The sequence below is a fragment of the Tenrec ecaudatus genome, chromosome 11 (genome assembly GCF_050624435.1).
Source record: "Tenrec ecaudatus isolate mTenEca1 chromosome 11, mTenEca1.hap1, whole genome shotgun sequence".
Taxonomy (NCBI): Eukaryota; Metazoa; Chordata; class Mammalia; order Afrosoricida; family Tenrecidae; genus Tenrec; species Tenrec ecaudatus.
The window spans coordinates 65,608,954-65,627,676 of NC_134540.1; the positions used below are offsets into that span (position 1 = coordinate 65,608,954).

Genomic DNA, 18,723 nt, shown 5'->3' on the forward strand with positions numbered 1-18,723 from the left:
CCAGTGCTACCTCTCAATTAAGACTAGACCAGAACATGTACACAGGTATAGATAGATAAGAGATGGGAGCTCCCGACATAGACACACAGAATCCAGGAACAGGAGTGGGAATACCAGAAGGGTCGGGGGAGAGGAAGGGAGGAAGGGGGAACCGATCACAATGATCGACACACACTATACACCCTCTCCAGGGGGAAGAACAACAGAAAACATGGGGGAAGGGAGACAGCGGTCCACGTGAGATATGAGAATAATAACAATGTCCAGTCTATCAAGGGGTTTTGAGGGTGGAGGGAAAAGAGGAGCTGATACCAAGGGCTCAATAGAAAGTAAATGTCTAGAAAAGAATGAAGGCAACATATGTACAAACATGCCTGATACAAGCAAGGTCTGGATCGTGACAAGAGTTGTAAGAGTCCCCAATAAAATGATCTTTTAATACAAAAATAAATAAATAAACCCTATAGTTTTATTACTTTTTCCCCTCCAAACAATTTTATTATGACCTAATCCAGACATCATATTATTCCATAGTTCAGTCTTATCCAGCCGTGTTGTACAATTGCTACCGCAATCAGGTTCTGACATCATCTCTCCAGTACCCTCTGTCCAACTCCCCCAGAAATCCTTAGTCTAGTGATCGTCTCTACAGACTCATTCATCCCGGGCTTCATAAAAAACCTATAGGCTTAAAACTCTGCATTTGTCTTTCTAATATATATATATATATATATATATATATATATATATATATATATATATATATATATATATATATATACACACACACACACACACACACACACATATATATATATGCCTATCTTAAATATAATTTAAGTTCTGTGGGAAGTGGGTCATGATGAGTCAGGGGGCAGCTCCAGAACAACTAGCAACTCAAAGTCTGATCCAGGGCAGGGCTGATTCTCACACTAGTACTGACTGGGCTGACAAAAGCGCAGAGCTTGATAGTACTGAAGAAGTATATATAAGCTCTATATTTGATATAATGATTATGACCTAAGTTTCTATCACTCTGAAGGGTTGTTGTGTTTAGCAGTTTACAATTTATGAGGCTTTCAAGTGATGGAAGCAACCAGGCAGGAACTACTTTTTCTATTTTCCTGATGAAAGATTCTAGGTCTAAAGGGGCCAAGACACAAACTCGTCACCATCTTCAGTGGTTTAATGGTCTATGAGGCAAAGCCTGAACCAAATTAGGGCCTTGAGCATATTATCGAGGGCTCTTTCTGGCATATAGCACTATGTTCTTATTCTTGACTAACCTAAGGGAAGGTATTAGGCGGAGGCATCTCATCATGAGTGCCAGTCACAAATCTGGATGGAGAGAAGACCTTCGTCCTTCTTGTACTGGGTCATTCGGAAGTGCTTCCCAATGATAAAGAAGCCAATTTGACAGAGAAACCCAAGTGCACAGTGACTAATTTTTTGTACAGTTTTATCTGAGACTTTGCCTTTGACCACTTGGGATACCCAGACAAAGGGGAGCTCCCGTTCCTTATGATGTGGTACATTTGGGCAATCGGAACTATGCATTCCATCGTGAAAGCAAGGAAGGAGACTTCTCCTCAGACCTTCTCACGGTGTCCAAGAACGACTTCTTGAATGCCCCGAAAGTGTCCCAAGGAATGATGTCCAGGAGGGAGAACACGGTAATTTGCAACTAGAACTGGGTTAAGTCAACCACCCAGATAACACGGGTGTGAAATTTAGCATAAAGTTAGGAAAGGGAAGGAGAGGATGCGTGCTGGGAAAACAGTGACAACTTCCATTTTATTATTGATATATTTCACTGTTTTATTGGCATCTAATTCACATATCACACTATTCAATAGTTCAATCCAACGTCATTGTAAGGTTAACTATACTTTCTGCCAGAGCCCAGGTAAGGAAGACTGAAGAGCCCACAATGGTAAAGACAAGGCATCCTGGTCAGAGTTAGATGAACAAATTTATGTCCTTCTGAGTATATCTGGCTTAGAGTAGGTCTCCGGAGCCCGAGCACAGCCAACAACCCCTCTCAGTCAGAAGCGGATGAGAGACCGTGTAGGTGCCAGACTAATAGATGACTGCCGTGCCTGGGACTGGGAAATGGTTGAGATCATCCCCAAGACCATGTGAGATCGCTCCTCTGTTGCGACTGATGCACCATCAACCTCAGGCTATGTCTGCTGAGATCCTTAGAAGAAATGATAGCATGACCTTTCTCCCTGATGGTCAACCTTCCTAATGCCATGACCTTTAATACAGTTCCTCATGTTGTGGTGACCCCCCTCCCCCAAATTGTAATTGCAATTGTGCAACTGTTGTGAATCAGACGACACATGTGGAAGGGTTGTTTGATCCCCCAAAGGGGTCGCGACCCACAGGTTGAGAACCACGTGTCTAGAGGAAAAGTACTGCAGACTTCATGATTTGGGGAAAAACTGAAAGATGAATATGAGGTCCCTGTCTCACAAAAGAGTTGAAAGTTGCTCAGAGTTTTTGCTGAGGTTTGGAATGCTGGACTCAGTAGTAATTAAACTTTATGCATACAGCTGTGTTCTGGCAGTTTCCAAGATTATTTCAACACCTACTGAGCATCTATTATGTGCCCAGTGCATGTGTAAAATGCCAACACTATTGGAAATTGTTATAATTTTAATAATAGCAACAGCCTTCCATGTGTACAGTACAGGTTGTCCCATTCTTGGATGTAGCAACCCATTTGCTTTCTTTCTGCTTGTATTCAAACATTGACAGACACTTGAAAAACATCACCTGCAGTCGAGTGCTGCTATAAATCCACGATAACGTATATCAAAGTTTGCACACTCCAAAATTCCCAACAGCCAGGTAAGCTCCCTTTCCCACTCTGCCCAGTCATTACCTCATGCACTCTCTGTTCTCGTCTACGGTAGGCAAAATTCCAAGGATGTCACCCCAAGTTGCCTGTTCCCTGGGTATTCAATTAAACACAAATACAGGTACTGCTGGGAAGGAACTTTGCAGATGTAATAAAGGTTACTAATCAACTTAATACGGTTAGAAAAACCTGGACTATTTGGGTTGGCTACTCTGATGTAATTATCTGAGCCTTTATAAGCATCAAAGAGAGGCAGAAGGAGAAGGCAGTGAAACTCAGCCAAAGAAAGGCAGAGGGGAGGTGGGACAGAGGGTTGATCAGAGAGTCAGAGACAGGGGTAAGACCCCAACTGTTGTTGCTGGTTTTGAAGCTACAGAGAGGAAGGGGCTCTGGAAACCAGGAACTGCAGGTAGGTGGCTTCTAGACGCTGAGAATTGCCACCAGCTCATAGCCAGCAAGGGAACGGGAACAGGCTTAGACTGTCACAGAATTGAATTAAGCCAACAACCTGAATGAGCCTCCTGAAATGAACAAAGCCCAGCCAACATTTCGATTTGGAGCTTGTGAGAACTGGAGTGGGAATCAACTGCCCCAATGCTGTGTCTGGACTTTTGACCTACAGAACCGTAAGATTAGAAGTGGGTATTGATACATTGTTGTTAAGGGCTGTTGAATTGGTTCCAACTCAGAGTATAACAGATTGAAACACAGCCCATCTCTAGTATTGTTCCTTAATAGTTGCTTTGTTTGGGCCCATGGGTACAACCACTATGCCCATCCATCTCACTGAGGGTCTTCTTTATGGGTGAGCCTCTATTTCACCAAACATGAGGTCCTTCTCCAAGGACTAGTCCCTCCTGATACCATGTCCAAGGCACATGAGATGACGTCTTGTCACCCTTGCTTCTAAGAAGCATTCTCGCTTGGAACTTCTTCCAAGACAGATTTCATTCATTCTTCTGGACCCATTTGCTAACAACCTACTTTCAGTTATTCTTTGCTAGCATCGCACTGTGTGCCACTTTATTGTACAATGGTAGCCGTGTGATGCTGGAAGGCAGCCATCAGTCTCTCAAATACAGGCAGGGTTAGTCATGATGAACAGCTTTCAGTATGGTTTCTAGACTAATGACCGACTAGGAAGAAGAAAGAGGCTGCTCACTTCTGAGGGCGTAGCCACTGAAAACTATATATATGTCTGATGCACTGCCAGAAGGTGAGCCCCTCCAATTGGTAGGCATTAAAAATGCAACTGGGGAAGGGCTACTGCCTGTAAGTAGAGTCCGCCTTAATGATATGGATAGAGCAAAGCTTTGGGGGCCTTCATTCGCTGGTGGGGAACAACTAAAAATGAGAAGAAACCATTGCAAGCATCCACTGATAATCAGAACATTGAATATGTGAAGTATGAACCTAGGAAAATTGGAAGACATAAAAAATGAAATGGATTGCATTACGATTGTATTTTAGACATGAAATAGCCATTTTGAATCAGAAAATCATATGGTTTATTATGTCACGAAAGACAAATTCAAGAGAAATGACATTGCATTGATCATCTAAAAGAATACGTCAAGGTCTATCTTACAGTACAATCCTGAAGGTCAACTCAACTCAACTCAACTCAACTCAATTCACTGCCATCGAATGGATGCTGACTAACAACCACCCTATACTGTAGGTAATAAGTTAGTGAAATCTGTATGGCTACATGGAAGACAAGTAAATCTATATATTATCTTTGCAGTTTTATTGATTTTAATTCATGTACCATACAATTCAGTGGCTTGAATATATTGAAAATGGGTGTGGAATCATCACCACAATCAATTTTAGAATATTTTCTTCACTTTTGTACTCATTTTTATTAGCTCCCATTTCCCCCAACCTTCCCTGCTATAACCCTGAGAAATTATTATTGTAGTTACTGTCTCTAGATTTACCTATCTAGATTTCATATAAAGAAGATCACACAAACAATGGCAACAAAAAAAACCCCCAATAACAATAAAACAACACTGGAGGGGAAAGCATCAATCCAAAAGAAAGCAGGGGGAAAGCCCACTAGAACACATTGAAAATGAATCAAAAGGGAGAACAAATGAAAAGATATTACATTTTAACCCAACTAATCAGGGAGCCCTGGTGGCATAGTGGATTACTCACTGGGCTGCTAACTGCAAGGTGAGTAATGTGCACCCTCCAGCATTTACATGGGAGAAAGATGAGGCTTTCTCTTTCATAGATATTTACAGCCTCCGAAAGCCACAGGGACAGTCTAGCCCATGGGTCGCTATGGGTCAGCATTATGGCAGTGAGTCTCGATGGGCATTCATTCACTTTCTGGCGCGCCATGTCTGTGGGCAAGGGCATTCATCACATCACTGGTCAGTGGTCCCAGGGAATTCAATGGAGGCTTAATCCCTCGGGATTCTGCAAATGGATCTGTCATCCATAGCCTTCTGCAAACCAAGTGCTACGAACTTAAGCATGGGGGAGGGGGAAAGGGGGGGAGACGCCGAAATGAGGAGCTGATGCCACGAGCTCAAGCAGAAAGAAAAAAAAGATGATGACATCTTCTTTTGAAAAAGATGATGACAACATATGTGCAGATGTGTTTGACAAAATGGATATATGTGTGGATTGTGATAAGAGCTGTAAGAGCCCCCAATAAAATTTTAAAATTCAAAAAAAATTTAAGTGCTAATAAAATTCCCTCCTCTGTTCTTAGATTTTATTACTTACAATCCTTGGATCATATAGGGTTGGCTTCTGTGTGGGCTTGGCTGGGACCTCTCTTAGATGGCTGCTTATTTAATACCCCAGACACTGCTATTTCTGATAGCAGGCATCATTGCTTTCTTTACCACTCTTAACTATGGCACCCGTATCTTCAATGACCCCTTCATAAAGATAAGTATCATAAGAACCTATCGGTTCTTAGTCAAGTGTGAGCTCAAAATCCATTCATGTATCTAGGGTGTGTGTGTGTGTGTATGTGTGTGTATGTTGTATGTGTGTGTGTGTATGTGTGTGTATGTTGTATGTGTGTGTGTGAGTGTGTGTGTGTGTGTGTGTCCCAGTTCTACTTCAGTGGCAGCATTATCAGCTTTTTGAAAGATACTATAAGTAAACTCCATGGGGTCTTGGTAATTCTAATAATAGTATCATTAAACTAGCCAATGGTATAGAATTTAAAATACTATTGAGGTAAGGGGTAGTCATATATGGGAGAGCTTTCTAGACTAAAATCCATGGGATGTTCACTTATACATATCAAAACCTTAAGGGACTGGATCCTATTTAAGAAAACCAGGAGGGTTAGACACCGTGACAAAGGCCACTAACACTCGTTTGCTACAGCAGGACTGTCTACAGAATGAAGACATGTCCTCAAAAGCTAAGCAAATAAGAAAGGGGCAAATATATGGCAGCCTTAAATTGCCTATTATTGGTCAACCTCAAAAGCAAGAGGTTTGAACCAGCGTCTAATGACTTTCAAATGCATGGCGGTGGGGTAGCAGTCCTCTTCTTGTTTGCCCTCATCAGGGTGATGGGTCCGAGGGAGACGGTGGGAAAAGATACTGATTGAGTTCATGTGATTCCATTGTGAGTGGTTGTGCAAGGTCAACGGCATGGGAGGTTGTATCTGCCTTCCTCTGATGACCAAAGAAAATCATGCTTGGAGGTGGCCGTATCTGACCTGCTGGGGCTTCTCTAGTGCCAAGAGGCAGGGGCCAGACATCCCTCTATTCTGATACCAACTGCTCCTCTCATAGCGATACTCAGTTGCAAATGGCCACACAAACTCACAGACAATACTCACAATTGTGGGGACTTAGGGTAGAATAGGCTACCACAAGTCAGGATAGTAAACATTAAGGATAAATCACTAGTCCAGAACACCTCCTCTCCTCAGCCAGCAGCCATGTCTCTCTGCAGTCCTCAGTCTCTCAGTTACAGGGTGCCTTAATCTCTGCCTCAGTCGGCCAGGAAGCCAGCCTAGCTCGCTCTGTCTTCCAGGTCTGTAACCCCAAGCTACAGGTGGAGAAGGTACACCATCGTCTCGGTGCTGCTCCTCTGAGTCTTCTCACAGTGTGGTGTTTCTGGACTTGGTCTCTGACACTCAAGACAGAGATCGATAACATGCTCTCCAATGGTCATGGGCTTCCTTGACAAACCTGAAGGACTGACTTTGATGGAGGTGTGGTTTTGTGTTTTGGTTGGACCATACCCTCAAAGAAACAAAGGACGGTGACTTAAGTCACACCCTCCAGTAAAGTAGGATTTAAGGATACATCCCACCCTATCCTGTAACAGAACTCCCTCCAAAATTAGACCACAACCACAGAGGCTAGACTACATCACATGAGTTGATTTATGGCTGTGTTAGGCAGGGTTCTCTAGAGACAAAAAACAGGGTACTTGTGATTAGATGGTTACGTTTATACAGCAAGAAGGAGTATAACAGCTAACTAGTCCACACTGCAGTACAGTGGGCTCAGTTCAAGTCACTTTCATGGAACAGTTAATGGAAAGTTCTTCAACTCACATGGGCTGCCAGGTCCAAGGTCAAGGAAGTAGAAAGCAAAATCTTCCCTCCGGCAAGGTAGGCAGAGTCTGCCTGCAGGTAGCAGACAGCAGGGTTTGTCAGCAAGAGTCAGCAGCTGGGGAGCTCAGTGAGTCAGGCCTCTATGGGATCTCAAACTCAAGCATGGCAACAGGATCCACCAGCTTCCAGTTCAAGCAATGGATGCACCTGCAGCTTGGCGAAGCAGGTCTTGACCTCAAGCTCTAGCAACATGATCCATGGGTTGGCTTGGCCCATGGCTAGTGTAGCACACAGTTTGAAGCAGAGGCAGAGAACTAGCTAAAGCAGCAGATACTGGTCCAATCACAAGAGAACAAGAGAGCTGGGATGCTGACTGTCTTTATTTATTGTGATCATCCTCCATTCAAGCTGCAACCTGATTAAACTCCCCCCACTTATTCCTATTGGCCTAGTTGGCACAATAAACACAATGGCAAAGGAAAACATGGCTGTAAGGGTGATATTAGGTCATCGACTACATCTCAGATTGTTCACAGGGTTCACTGTGATTGCCATCCTGCTGGAGACAAAATGAATCGTCGCAGAAGCAGAAGAGAGGACTTCAGTACCTGCAAGAGCCAGGAGTGGAATTTATTCTTGGGATCCCCAAATCTCTGAGCAGGAACTCAGGGATCCAGGTACTCCTTGATCCAGGACAAAACTATGACCCCAGAGGAGTGGCAGAATATCAGCAGCAACAACAAAACAGAAACCAGAGAGTAAAACAAGAATGAAGATTTCCCAGCCCACTGACCCAGTGAAGCCTAGTGCTTTGGGGCAGGCTAACATGAGGAGTGGGGTGTCTCTGGACTTAATCGAGGGAGCTGGGTTTTGCTGACCCATGGAGCTGGAGCTTTTGGGTTGAACTTTACAAGGGAGTAGCATGCCCTTTGGTCATTCGTTGGCAACTTAAAAGAGCTTTGTCATATTGCCTGAGCCAGGCAGAGGTAGGGCCAAGAGACTGAGCACCAGACACTATCCTGGCAGAGAAAGTCCTAATTGAACCATTGTATCCTGAACATTTCTTCTGAACTATAACTTGTTAATTTCCCTAATAAACCTCATAATTGTGAGTATTGTCTGCGAGTTCTGCGTGGCCACTGCCATGAATTATTGAACCCAGCTGAGTAGTAGAGAGTGCTGTGGGAGACAGAGCAAGCTAGACTCTATGAAGCAGAACGTGGCTTCAGGATGGGAGGAAGACCCATTAACAACTTTCAATATGCAGATAACACCATTGCTCATTGAACTCAAAGAGGATTTCAGGCTCTTGCTGATGAAGATCAGACTGCAGTCTTCAGGACAGACTACATCTCAACATAAAGAGAGCCCAAGGCCTCAAAACTGGACAAATAAACATCATGGTCAAAGGAGAAAAGATCAAAGTTGTCAAGGATTCCATTTTACTTGGGTCCACAATTAATGCTCATTGGAAGCCAAAGTTAGGAAATCCAGTGAGCTATGCATTGCATACCTCTGCTGCATGAGACCAGTTTGAAGTGTTGAAGGGCAAAGTTGTCACATCGAGGAGGACAAAGGTGCCCCTGGCCCCCAAGCCGTGGTATTCTCAGTTACCTCATATGTACGTGAAAGCTAGTCAATGAATTCAAACAAAACTGAGAAGAATGAATGCATTTGAATTAAGGTCCTGGAAGGGAATATTGAGTAAATACCAGGGACTGCTAGCAGAACAGCCAAATCTGTCCTGGAGGAAACACAGCTAGAGTAGGCTTCGGAAGGGAGGAGGGCGTTATTGGGAGAAACTAGTCGCTGGAAAAAGGACATCATGCTTGTCAGCAAAAAAGAACAGAGAAAGGATGGCTCCGGATGAAAACAGAACAGAGAAAGCATGGCTCCGGATGGAAAAGAACAGAGAAAGCATGGCTCCGGATGACATGGATTGGCACAGTCCTTATGTACAGCCCCAAGAACGGCGTTGCACGTCAAAGACACTACTTCGTCTCTGGTCTACCAGACTCCTCGTTCAGCCTTCCCATCAGTCTTCAAAGTGATGCCTTTGTTGCTAACACTCTGAAGAGGTCCTTGGCAGCAGATCTGCCCAATGCTCACTTTATTTGTTTATTTTCCAAAACCATTTTATTGGGAGCTAATACAGTCATCACACCATTCCATAGTTCAGTCACACCCAGCGGTACTGTTGAATCGCGACCACAATCCGTTTCCATACGTTCTCTTCCTTCTTGACCTCCGTGGCGTCAGCTCCCCTTTGAGCACGCTGACGCGTTTCATTTTTAACTCCGACTTTCCCGAGGCTTGACTGTGAACCCGAGTAAACGAACTCCTTGACCACTTCCACTCTTTCTTTGTCTGTCCTGCTGTTGCTTATGGGTCTGACTGTGAGGATGCTTGTTCTCCTTATGCTGAGGGGTGTAATCCACACCGAAGGCTGTGGTCTTTAATCTTCCTCACTAAGTGCCTCAAAAAAAAAAAAAAAAAAAGGGAGAGGGAGTGAGAGGGAAGGAGTGTGAGGGCCGTGGGGAGCTGAAGCTATAGGAGTAGGATCTGATAGAAATAACCACAGATCTGGTGTGTGTGTGGTGGGGAGTGGAATTGTCTTAATCTCCTCAATATGTGGTGATATATTATAGCCTACTCCCAAGGCCCAGCTCCCCACTGCCTTCTACTCTTTGAAAACGATGGTAGAATCTATGTAACAAAATGTGTCATTTTGAATGTGGTACAGTGGGTAACCTGTTGCGCTGCTAACTGCAAAGTCAGCAGATCGAAACCACCAGCCACTCTTGGGAGAAAGGACACACAGAGGGGCAGCTCTCCTCTGTCCTAGAGGGAGGGTCTCTCCGAGTTGGAATCGACTCGATGGCGTGTTTGGTGGTGCCGCGTGCTGACTGAAGCACATTCACGTGTGTCACCACCCTTCCCAGATCTTTTTCAATCATCCCCAATAGAAACTACATCTGAGAATCATTCACTCGCCACCTCGCAGCCTCGATCATTTCTATTCTACTTGCTGCCTCTATGAGTTGGCCTGCTCTAGATTGCTCGTGGAAATGGAATCAGACAGGAGGTCTCCTTTTACATCCAGCTTTTCCCTCTTATCCTCATGGCTTCACACGTGTCATCATATGTACCAGAACTGCATGCCTTTAATGGTTACCTAATATCACACTCTTTGTGTCTGGCACATTTTGCTTATCTCTTTATCTCTGTTTAGACACTGGGGCTGGGTCGTATGGGCATTCTGCGCAGAACTCTTTGAAGAACTGCCAAACTGCTTTCCCAGCAGCATCAACATTTTACCTTCCCATCAGCAATGGATCAGGGTTCTAATTTCTCCACATTCCTATCAACACATATCTAATTGCTCTCACTAGCACTTCTGGTACTGTGATGAACAGACGTGGCAAGTGTGGGCATTTATGTTTTCTCATCACAAGGGGTGGGGGATATGATACTAAAATGACCCCTGTATCCATGGCAGCATCAATGGCAATGTGCATCACGAGGGTTGATGTCACCCAGTACGGTGACTTGTCCTGCCCTGTCACCCAACAGTCAGGGTGTGAGTGGTGTGCCATGCCACCTACCATGGGATGCCCATCGCTGGGTACAGAGGAGGGTCTCCACTTTGACTATTCGGAGAAAGGTAGGAGCCGTGGGGTGCTACAGTGGGGTCGGGATGGACAGGATGTGGCACAGAGCTCAGTCCTCACTGGGGATCAGGCAGTCAGGCCGCTCTGGAAGGGGGTGGGAGAATGTGTCCCACAGGGCGGTGCATGCAACACCATGACATCACACACTGGGTGACATCATTCCTCATGGCAACGCCATATTTGGTTGCGTGGAAGTGCATCCTCTATGTAGCAGGTGCTTAGGGGAAGCCAGGTGGAGTAGATGGGCCTGAGATGGTGGACTTTGAACAAGAGGAGGAGGGAGGACCCAGCTGTTAACCCAGCAGGGGAGATGACACAGTAGGAGGTGGTTTCAGCCACACAGTTGGATGTCAGTTGAGATTGATTGACTGCCTTCCCCTGGAAATAGGTTGATTCTGAAGCGCACCTACCTCTTGGGTACCTTCCAATGCTGCCAGCGCTCATGTTGCCTCTGGTGCTGGGAGAGGGTGAGTCACAGGCAGGGGAGCTCTGAGGAGGGTGGACCAACACCCACATCACAATAAGCCAGGCCATGTGACCCCAACAGCTGGCACGGTGGGCATCTCAGACAGCTGTGGTGGTGGGCGCCGCTGAGGCCTCTCTGTGCGACAGGGGCAGCTGGATTTGGAAGAACAGAAGACGCATTGTTGCTCCTGGGCAGAAGGAAGGGGAGGTAGGACCTGTCTGCATGGACACGTGTCCCCAGCCGAAAAAGAATAGCTGTCACACGAAGCAGGGTGCAGAGATGACTGGGTGAGGCCTGGCAAACCCCTACTGGGGCACTTCCTACAAAACAGAGCAGGCTGAGGGAAGGGTTCTAGGGAAGGAGGTGGGGTACTCAACTGCCAGAGGGCTTGAGCAGAGCATGCTGGTGCGGGGCAGTGAAGTCTCCTCAGGGGACCTCAAGAACGGAGGTGGTGGGGGCAGCCTGCGTCTGTTGCTGTCACCGCACTTCTCTCAGTTCCCCAGGCACAGCAACTCCATGGGCAACTGGGGGGGTGGGCCTACAATCTACTGTTCCACACTACAATGCACAGCCCCTACCTCTGTTCCCCGCCCCCGGAACCCTCCAACCCCAAACAGCAAAACACAGCCATTGAGTCAATGCTGACTCAGAGCAACCCTATAGGACAGGGTAGAACTGCCCCCTGTGAGTGTCCAAGACTGTAACCTTTATGAGAGTTGGAAGCCTCATCTTTCTCCCACGGAACGGCTGATGGTTTCGAAACACTGACCTTGTTGTTAGCAGCCTAGTGTGTAACCACTACGGCAGCAGGGCTCCTGGCTGCTGGGTACCCCGTTCCCACTAAAAGCAAGCTTTGCGCCTCTGAACTAGGGGCTTCAGATGCCTTGGCGTGACCCTCACTTCCTCCGTGAGGCTCAGAACTGTGACTTAGTGCTGCATCCTGTGTGTTGGGCCTGCACACACGCTCCTGAGAACCCCTTCTGTGCACGTGCTTGCGACTCAGCATCGGGGACGCTATGTAGATAGCTTGAAATGGGCCACACCAGAGGATTTATTCACACCACAGGACTTAACAGATACTGGGAATCAGGGCTTATTCCTCCCCAATGTCACAAGGCTCACTATAAGATTGCCTCTGCTAGACGGTCTATCTGACGCGCTACACAGCATCGGATCCTTGTTCCAGCCACTTGTCCCAGGGCCTGGATGAGGAGGTATCGGGCAGGGTGGGAGGTGGGGGGAATGGGTGCTCAGAGAGGGCCAGCACAGTGTGGGCACAGTGGTTCTCTTCGCTGCCTGTGGTGAGGCAGGGGAGGACTAACCACCTTGTCTCCGTCTAGGCCCTCGATCATGGCACACGCGGTGTACCCCGGACAGGTGAGTGCTGTGGGTTTCTGCGCCCTGTGACAGCTCAGCCTCAGGCAGTCTCAGCATGTAGCCCCAGGGCAGGGCAGGCTATTGGGGCTCCCTTGGGTCATTATTTTTCAATAAGCAGAGAATGGTAGATGTTTGCAGTTTTCTGGGGTTTTATTTATTTCCTTGGTGTGCATTAATGAGGCACTCCCGGTGAGCCAGGCACTGTGTGTGCTGGGCTATGAAACTACAGAATGACCTCAGAGAAGTTTCGGATCTAGCGTCCCTCGTGAAATCCATTACCATGTACCCTGAGGAGTGCGGGGGCCCGGAGTGCCAGCTGGGTTATGAAAGCATTAAGGGGAAAGGGTTAGACTTGGGGGGGGGGGGTGAGGAGGCGGAATGAAAGGGTAAATGTCATCTTCTAGAGGAGGGACATTTCATTGTGGCCTTCATGAGTCTACATAGGAGTTGAGAGTCAGTGAGAAGTGAAACTAGCATTTTGAGCAAGGGAGATCCTGGGTCGGGCACCCTTGCAGAGTGGAAATGGCCAAGACTGGAGTCCAGAGCTCCTGGAGGGGGTCCCACAAGGGGATGATGTGCAAAGAGGGTAGAGACCAGATCATGAGTGATTCCAAAGGCCAGGCCCAGCGGTCTCCTTCATTCTCCAATGAAATGCCATTGAATGGCTCTAAGTGGGAACTGACAAGACAGGGGCTCTGCTTTGTACTCTCCCTTGTCCTTCAGGCCCCTGTGGACTTAGACATCTACCAGAGCTCCTACATGATCGACTTTCAGCCCTATGGGGAGCACAAATACTCGGGTGTCTCACCGCAGGAGGTAGGAAAGTCACCCAGCCTTCCATTCAGCCCCCCACTGAAATGATACCGTTTCCTTTTTTATTTACAAGTGTGGACAGTGGTGGGGTACCTATTCAGGGCAACATCCAGCGCTGTGGAGTGTGATTTAGAGTTCTTTGTGTATGCACGTATATGTGTGCAAGTGTGTATATTTTTAAATGTACATCAGATAATGCCACTCATATAAAGCATCACAAGTCATCTTCATTTTTATCTTAAATAGCAATGATAAAACAAGCACCAATGTGCCTCATATCAGTCAGCTTCTACAATATCACACTAAGCATTAATCTGATCTCACAGTCCCTAGATGTCCCCCTCTGATCCTGGGCCCACCACTTCCAGAGGGAGCTGCTCTCCTGAGTTTGGGATTAACTGTCCCCTTGCATTTTAAAAATGCCACGCACACACAGACCTTCAAGCAAGTTGCCTTGTTTAACTTGTGTTGAACTTCATCGTGTTGAACTGTCTATATGCTTCAGTGACTTTCAGCTCTTGCTAAACATCTATGCGATGGATAGTCATTCTTCCGCTGGGTCGTATAGTACATTGCATGAATATGCCGCAATAGATCCAGGCCTGCTGTTGATGGGCAGTTGTGTTATTTGCTTTTCTCCTTATCCCGCTTCCCCCCGGGAATGTGCAAGCATTACCCTCAGGGTGCGGTGGGATTGCTTTCTATAGGGAGCAGGCAGCGTCATGATTTCCCAGAGCGACTGTACCAGGTTACATTGTCACCTGCACTAGATGCTCACACCTGTCCATCTATGATTTTGCCATTATTTGGTATTATCCAATTTTTAAGTTGTTGTCGATTTGATGGGTGTGAAATAATATCTTCTTACTGTCATCATTTTGATTCGACTAATTTTCTTCTTTTTAATAATTTTATTAGGGCCTCATACAACTCTTACCACAATCCATACATACATCAATTGTGTAAAGCACATTTGTACATTCATTGCCCTCATCATTCTCAAAACATTTGCTCTCCACTTAAGCCCCTGGCATCAGCTCCTCATTTTACCCCTCCCTCCCTGTTCCCCTCCCTCATGAGCCCTTGATCATTTATAAATTTTTATTTTGTCATATCTTTCCCTGTCCGACAGATTTGACTAATTTTCATTCACATCTTTTCATCTGTGGATAGAGGTTTGTTGTTCTGTGGAATGCCTGCTCGTGCTTTAGGCCCATCTTTCCACCAGGATGGCTTTTCTTCATAATTTAGGTCTGTAAATATTTCCACCACCCTCTTCTGTTAGTTACATGTCCACGGGCAAACTCCTTTCTCCAGGCTCCGGTTTGTCCTTTCATGTGGCCTTTTGGTGGACGGAACAATTGGATCGACTCTACCAGAGGCTTTCCTGATCGTTTGCCCGTTCTAAGTCTTGGCTAAGAACTCTTGTTCCGTTCTGCAGATAAGAAGCCCACGACGGCACCCTTTCCCAGATCTCTTATGGAATTCAACAAATACAGACACCAAATGCATTGTGCATCGCCTGTGTGCAAATGGGACAGAGGACATACACGTGTATGGTTACCTGCACATACATGATTTCCAGAAAGATACACAAAATACCAGTCACCGTGGTTGCCTCTGATAAGGGAATGGAGGGAGGAGGAAGGTGGGAATGACACTGACTTTTCACCCTGAACACGTTTTGGAGGGAATTATATTAAATGCAAAATGGTATATGTTACCATTCAAAAATTAATTATTTTTACTTTCTCTTTTAAAAAACCATTTTACTGGGGGCTATTACAGCTCTTATAACAGTCCATACATCAAGCAGTATCCAGCAGATTTGTTCATATTTTGAATTTCAACTATGCTCTGTCCTGGTACTTCCAAGGAAAGCTACATTGTTTTCTCCTTTCTTAGCCCTCCACTCATGCTTGGTTTGGTTCTCCAGCAGGCAAAGCTCGATTCTCAACTCCGGGCCAAAGAGTTTTATAGGGCCGTCCCCAGCACCAACCCCAAACTGGCAGATGGGTACCCTGCCTTCAAAAGAATCCACATGACCGCCAAAGATCTGGGGCAACCCGGCTTCTTCCCACCACCAGACGGTGCTGCCTTTGCAGAGGACCAGAACCAATACACCAGGGCGTGTCATTGCATGTACCCAGCGTCAGAAACTCGGCACCTGGCCCAGGACGATCCCAGGTGGCTTCAGCAGAATGCAGACTTCCCTTGCCTCCTGGAGCCTAAGAGCCAACCTGCTACAGAGGAGGAGAAAGGCTACCTCCTACTGCCCGGCTGCTCCTGCCCTCATCAACAAATGCCCAAGTTTCCCATCTTGTATCGCTGGGGACCCTTGATGCCATTTTACCAGTAGGCAGATGAGCACACCGTTCAAGAGCTCTGTGGGCTTCTCACATCCACTGCTTTGCCCTTTGAGTACAGAGAAGGGAGTGGGAAATAAAGCACCCAGAAGATGCTCTAGCGTCTAGCTCTAGGTCTGTGTCTGACCTGCCTTCCTCCCTGGAGCACCAGCCTCCCCTCAGCAGAGAGTGGGCGGGTAGGAGGAGACACCTTCCAGGAGGAAGCCTGTGTGTGTGTGTGTGTGTGTGTGTGTGGTGTCATTAGGGTGAGGAGTCCTGTTCTGCGGATTCTGACTCTGTTGGGCCTTTACTTACAAAGCCGGAGTCATCCTACTTCCCACGGTCATCTGGAGACTCAGGAAGGTTGTAAAATTTGAGGTGCTGCTTGATAGCTTGCCCCCTCAGTACTCTGACTTTAATTTATCCACCACCCCACCCTTTGTAGGAATCCATGGTGACAATCTGGAGGGCATCATTTCTTCTACGTTTTAGTTGCATTAACTACGCATGTTTAAAGCTTTACCATTTATTATGTGTCGTTTCATCCTTTGCTTCTTGTTCTTTGAATCATATGAGTCCGTGTGGACGCAGGCTAAGCTGCTGTCCGTCACAGAGAGGGCCAAGCACGGTGGTTTGTACACCATCCTTGCTTGGCTCGCTCTTGTCTAACAGGTCCCGGAGGGTGAGGAGCCTTTGCTGTGGCTTCCAGTCATGAGTCCAAACTGGCTGATGAAGTTGTTGATATTTTCCAACAAGCAGAAGTCAGGAAACTGCCTAGAGGTCTCAGGAGGCACAATCCAGAAAGAACACTCTTCACTTCCATTCGTAGCCCTTTGGCCAGACTGTCACCAGTGACCAGGGCCAACCACAAGGCAGGATGGGGAATATCACTGCTATTCTGGATGGCCACTTGGCCAGCTGAAAATGAGGGGTTTGCCAGCAGAGCCGGAGAAGGTAGAGCTGGCGGCTAACTAGGCCTCGACATGAGAAGGCATGCCCTGTGGAATAATGCTCTACACTAGTGCTTCCCATGGGCCAGGCTTGTTAAAATGTACATTCTGGCTCAGACAGTCTGGGTTGAGACCAAGACTTTCTTTTCCACCACACTCTCCGACGATGCAGCTGCTGCTGAACTGTGGACTAGACGTGATTTTAATTTACCTTTGGCCACTAGCAAGGCTTGGAAGGAGGCCTGGTGGCATACTGGGTGATGAGTCAGGTGGACAGTTGGAATATGCCAACCACTCTGCACTTCACAAAGTAAAGACAGTTGTAAAGAAGACAAAGAAGCCACTGACTGAGTGGCAGTGGGTTTGGTTTAGATGAGGGATGGTGTCAACGGGTGAACACACTCCTTTGCTAACCAACAGTTTGGAGGTCCATTCAAGCCCATCCAGAGCGGGATAGTTAAGTTTGTGTCAACTTGACTCAGCCAGGATTCTCTGTGGTTTGACAGGCAAGGTCTAGGAATTTCCCCCTTGATGTTGCCTAACACAGTGTAGTCAGCTCACTCTTCAGTGGGATCTGCAGTGAGTAGCCACTTTGTTGTAAGAACATTAAGGTGGAATGCAACCCCTTTACTCTGTTCACTGCCCGGATGTGGGTGCGGCCTACTTCCTGTGAAAGTAGCCACTTTGGGGAGTTTGTTTGGACCCTGCATCTAGCTCATTGACCTTCAGTTCTTTGGACATGAGCCAATGGCCCTCCATGTTGCCTGCCAACCCTGGGAACCATCAGCAGCCTACCTGCTGGCTTTGGATTCACCTTCCTCCACACCTACCATGTGTGGTCTTCCTCGGTTGGTTGTCTTCCTGCTTCCTGACTTGTCTGCACCCCCCACAGCTGAGCAGGTTAGGAGAAGCCTCCAGCTTAACCTCTGACCCATGGACTTGAATCAGACTGAACCTTCCCAATTCTATAATTGTGCGAGCCATTTTCTTAATATAAATTTAATAGCACTGATTTTGCTTTCCTAAGCTCAAAAGAAAGACTTGGTGATCTACATCTGGAAAGCCAGCCATTGAAAACACTGTAAATATATTTCTACTGTCACACACAGGGCTCACCATGAATTTGACCAGATTGACAGCAACTGGTCTCCATGGTAGTTGAGTGAGATTCTAGAGAGTTACCTGCTCTCTGCACAGAAAAGGCTTTCATCTGCAAGGAGCGTTCCCCACAGCACCTAGCTTAGAGTCCCCACAGCACCTAGCTTAGAGACTGAACATGCTTCACACAGAGCCTGAGCTGGCTGTGTGCAAGGAGCCTTTCTATATCACACCCACACGTGGTAAATGTCATTGTAAGCCTTGTTTGGTTTGGGTTACCTTAATTATATCACTGCCTCTCAACTATAAAACTTTATAAATATCATTGCATGAACATAGCATACTTTTACCACTGTTAGACATTCAGGCTATTTCCAATTATGCATGCTTTTCTTACAAATAAGGCTGCGGAGTAAAACTTTTTCTGGGATTTGGTAGAAAAATCACAAGTAAAGTCACTGCCCAAGGTCTATGAACATGATGTCCTTGATGGCATATTAGCAAATCACTAAGTAGGTATGTTTTTAATAAATTTGTGTGTTTTTTTAATATTAAGAAATGAGTGTGAAGGGGTAAATGGGAAGC

The 18,723-nt window shown here is 46.4% G+C and overlaps 1 protein-coding gene across 1 annotated transcript; it reads left to right on the plus strand.

The window, feature by feature from the left end:
- Window positions 1–12,905: 12,905 nt before the first annotated feature.
- Window positions 12,906–16,104, plus strand: SPMIP9 (sperm microtubule inner protein 9). Its single transcript, XM_075562659.1, has 3 exons — window positions 12,906–12,932; window positions 13,656–13,748; window positions 15,682–16,104. The coding sequence occupies exons 1-3, from the start codon at window positions 12,906–12,908 to the stop codon at window positions 16,102–16,104; spliced, it is 543 nt and encodes a 180-aa protein (XP_075418774.1).
- The last annotated feature ends 2,619 nt before the right edge of the window (window positions 16,105–18,723 follow it).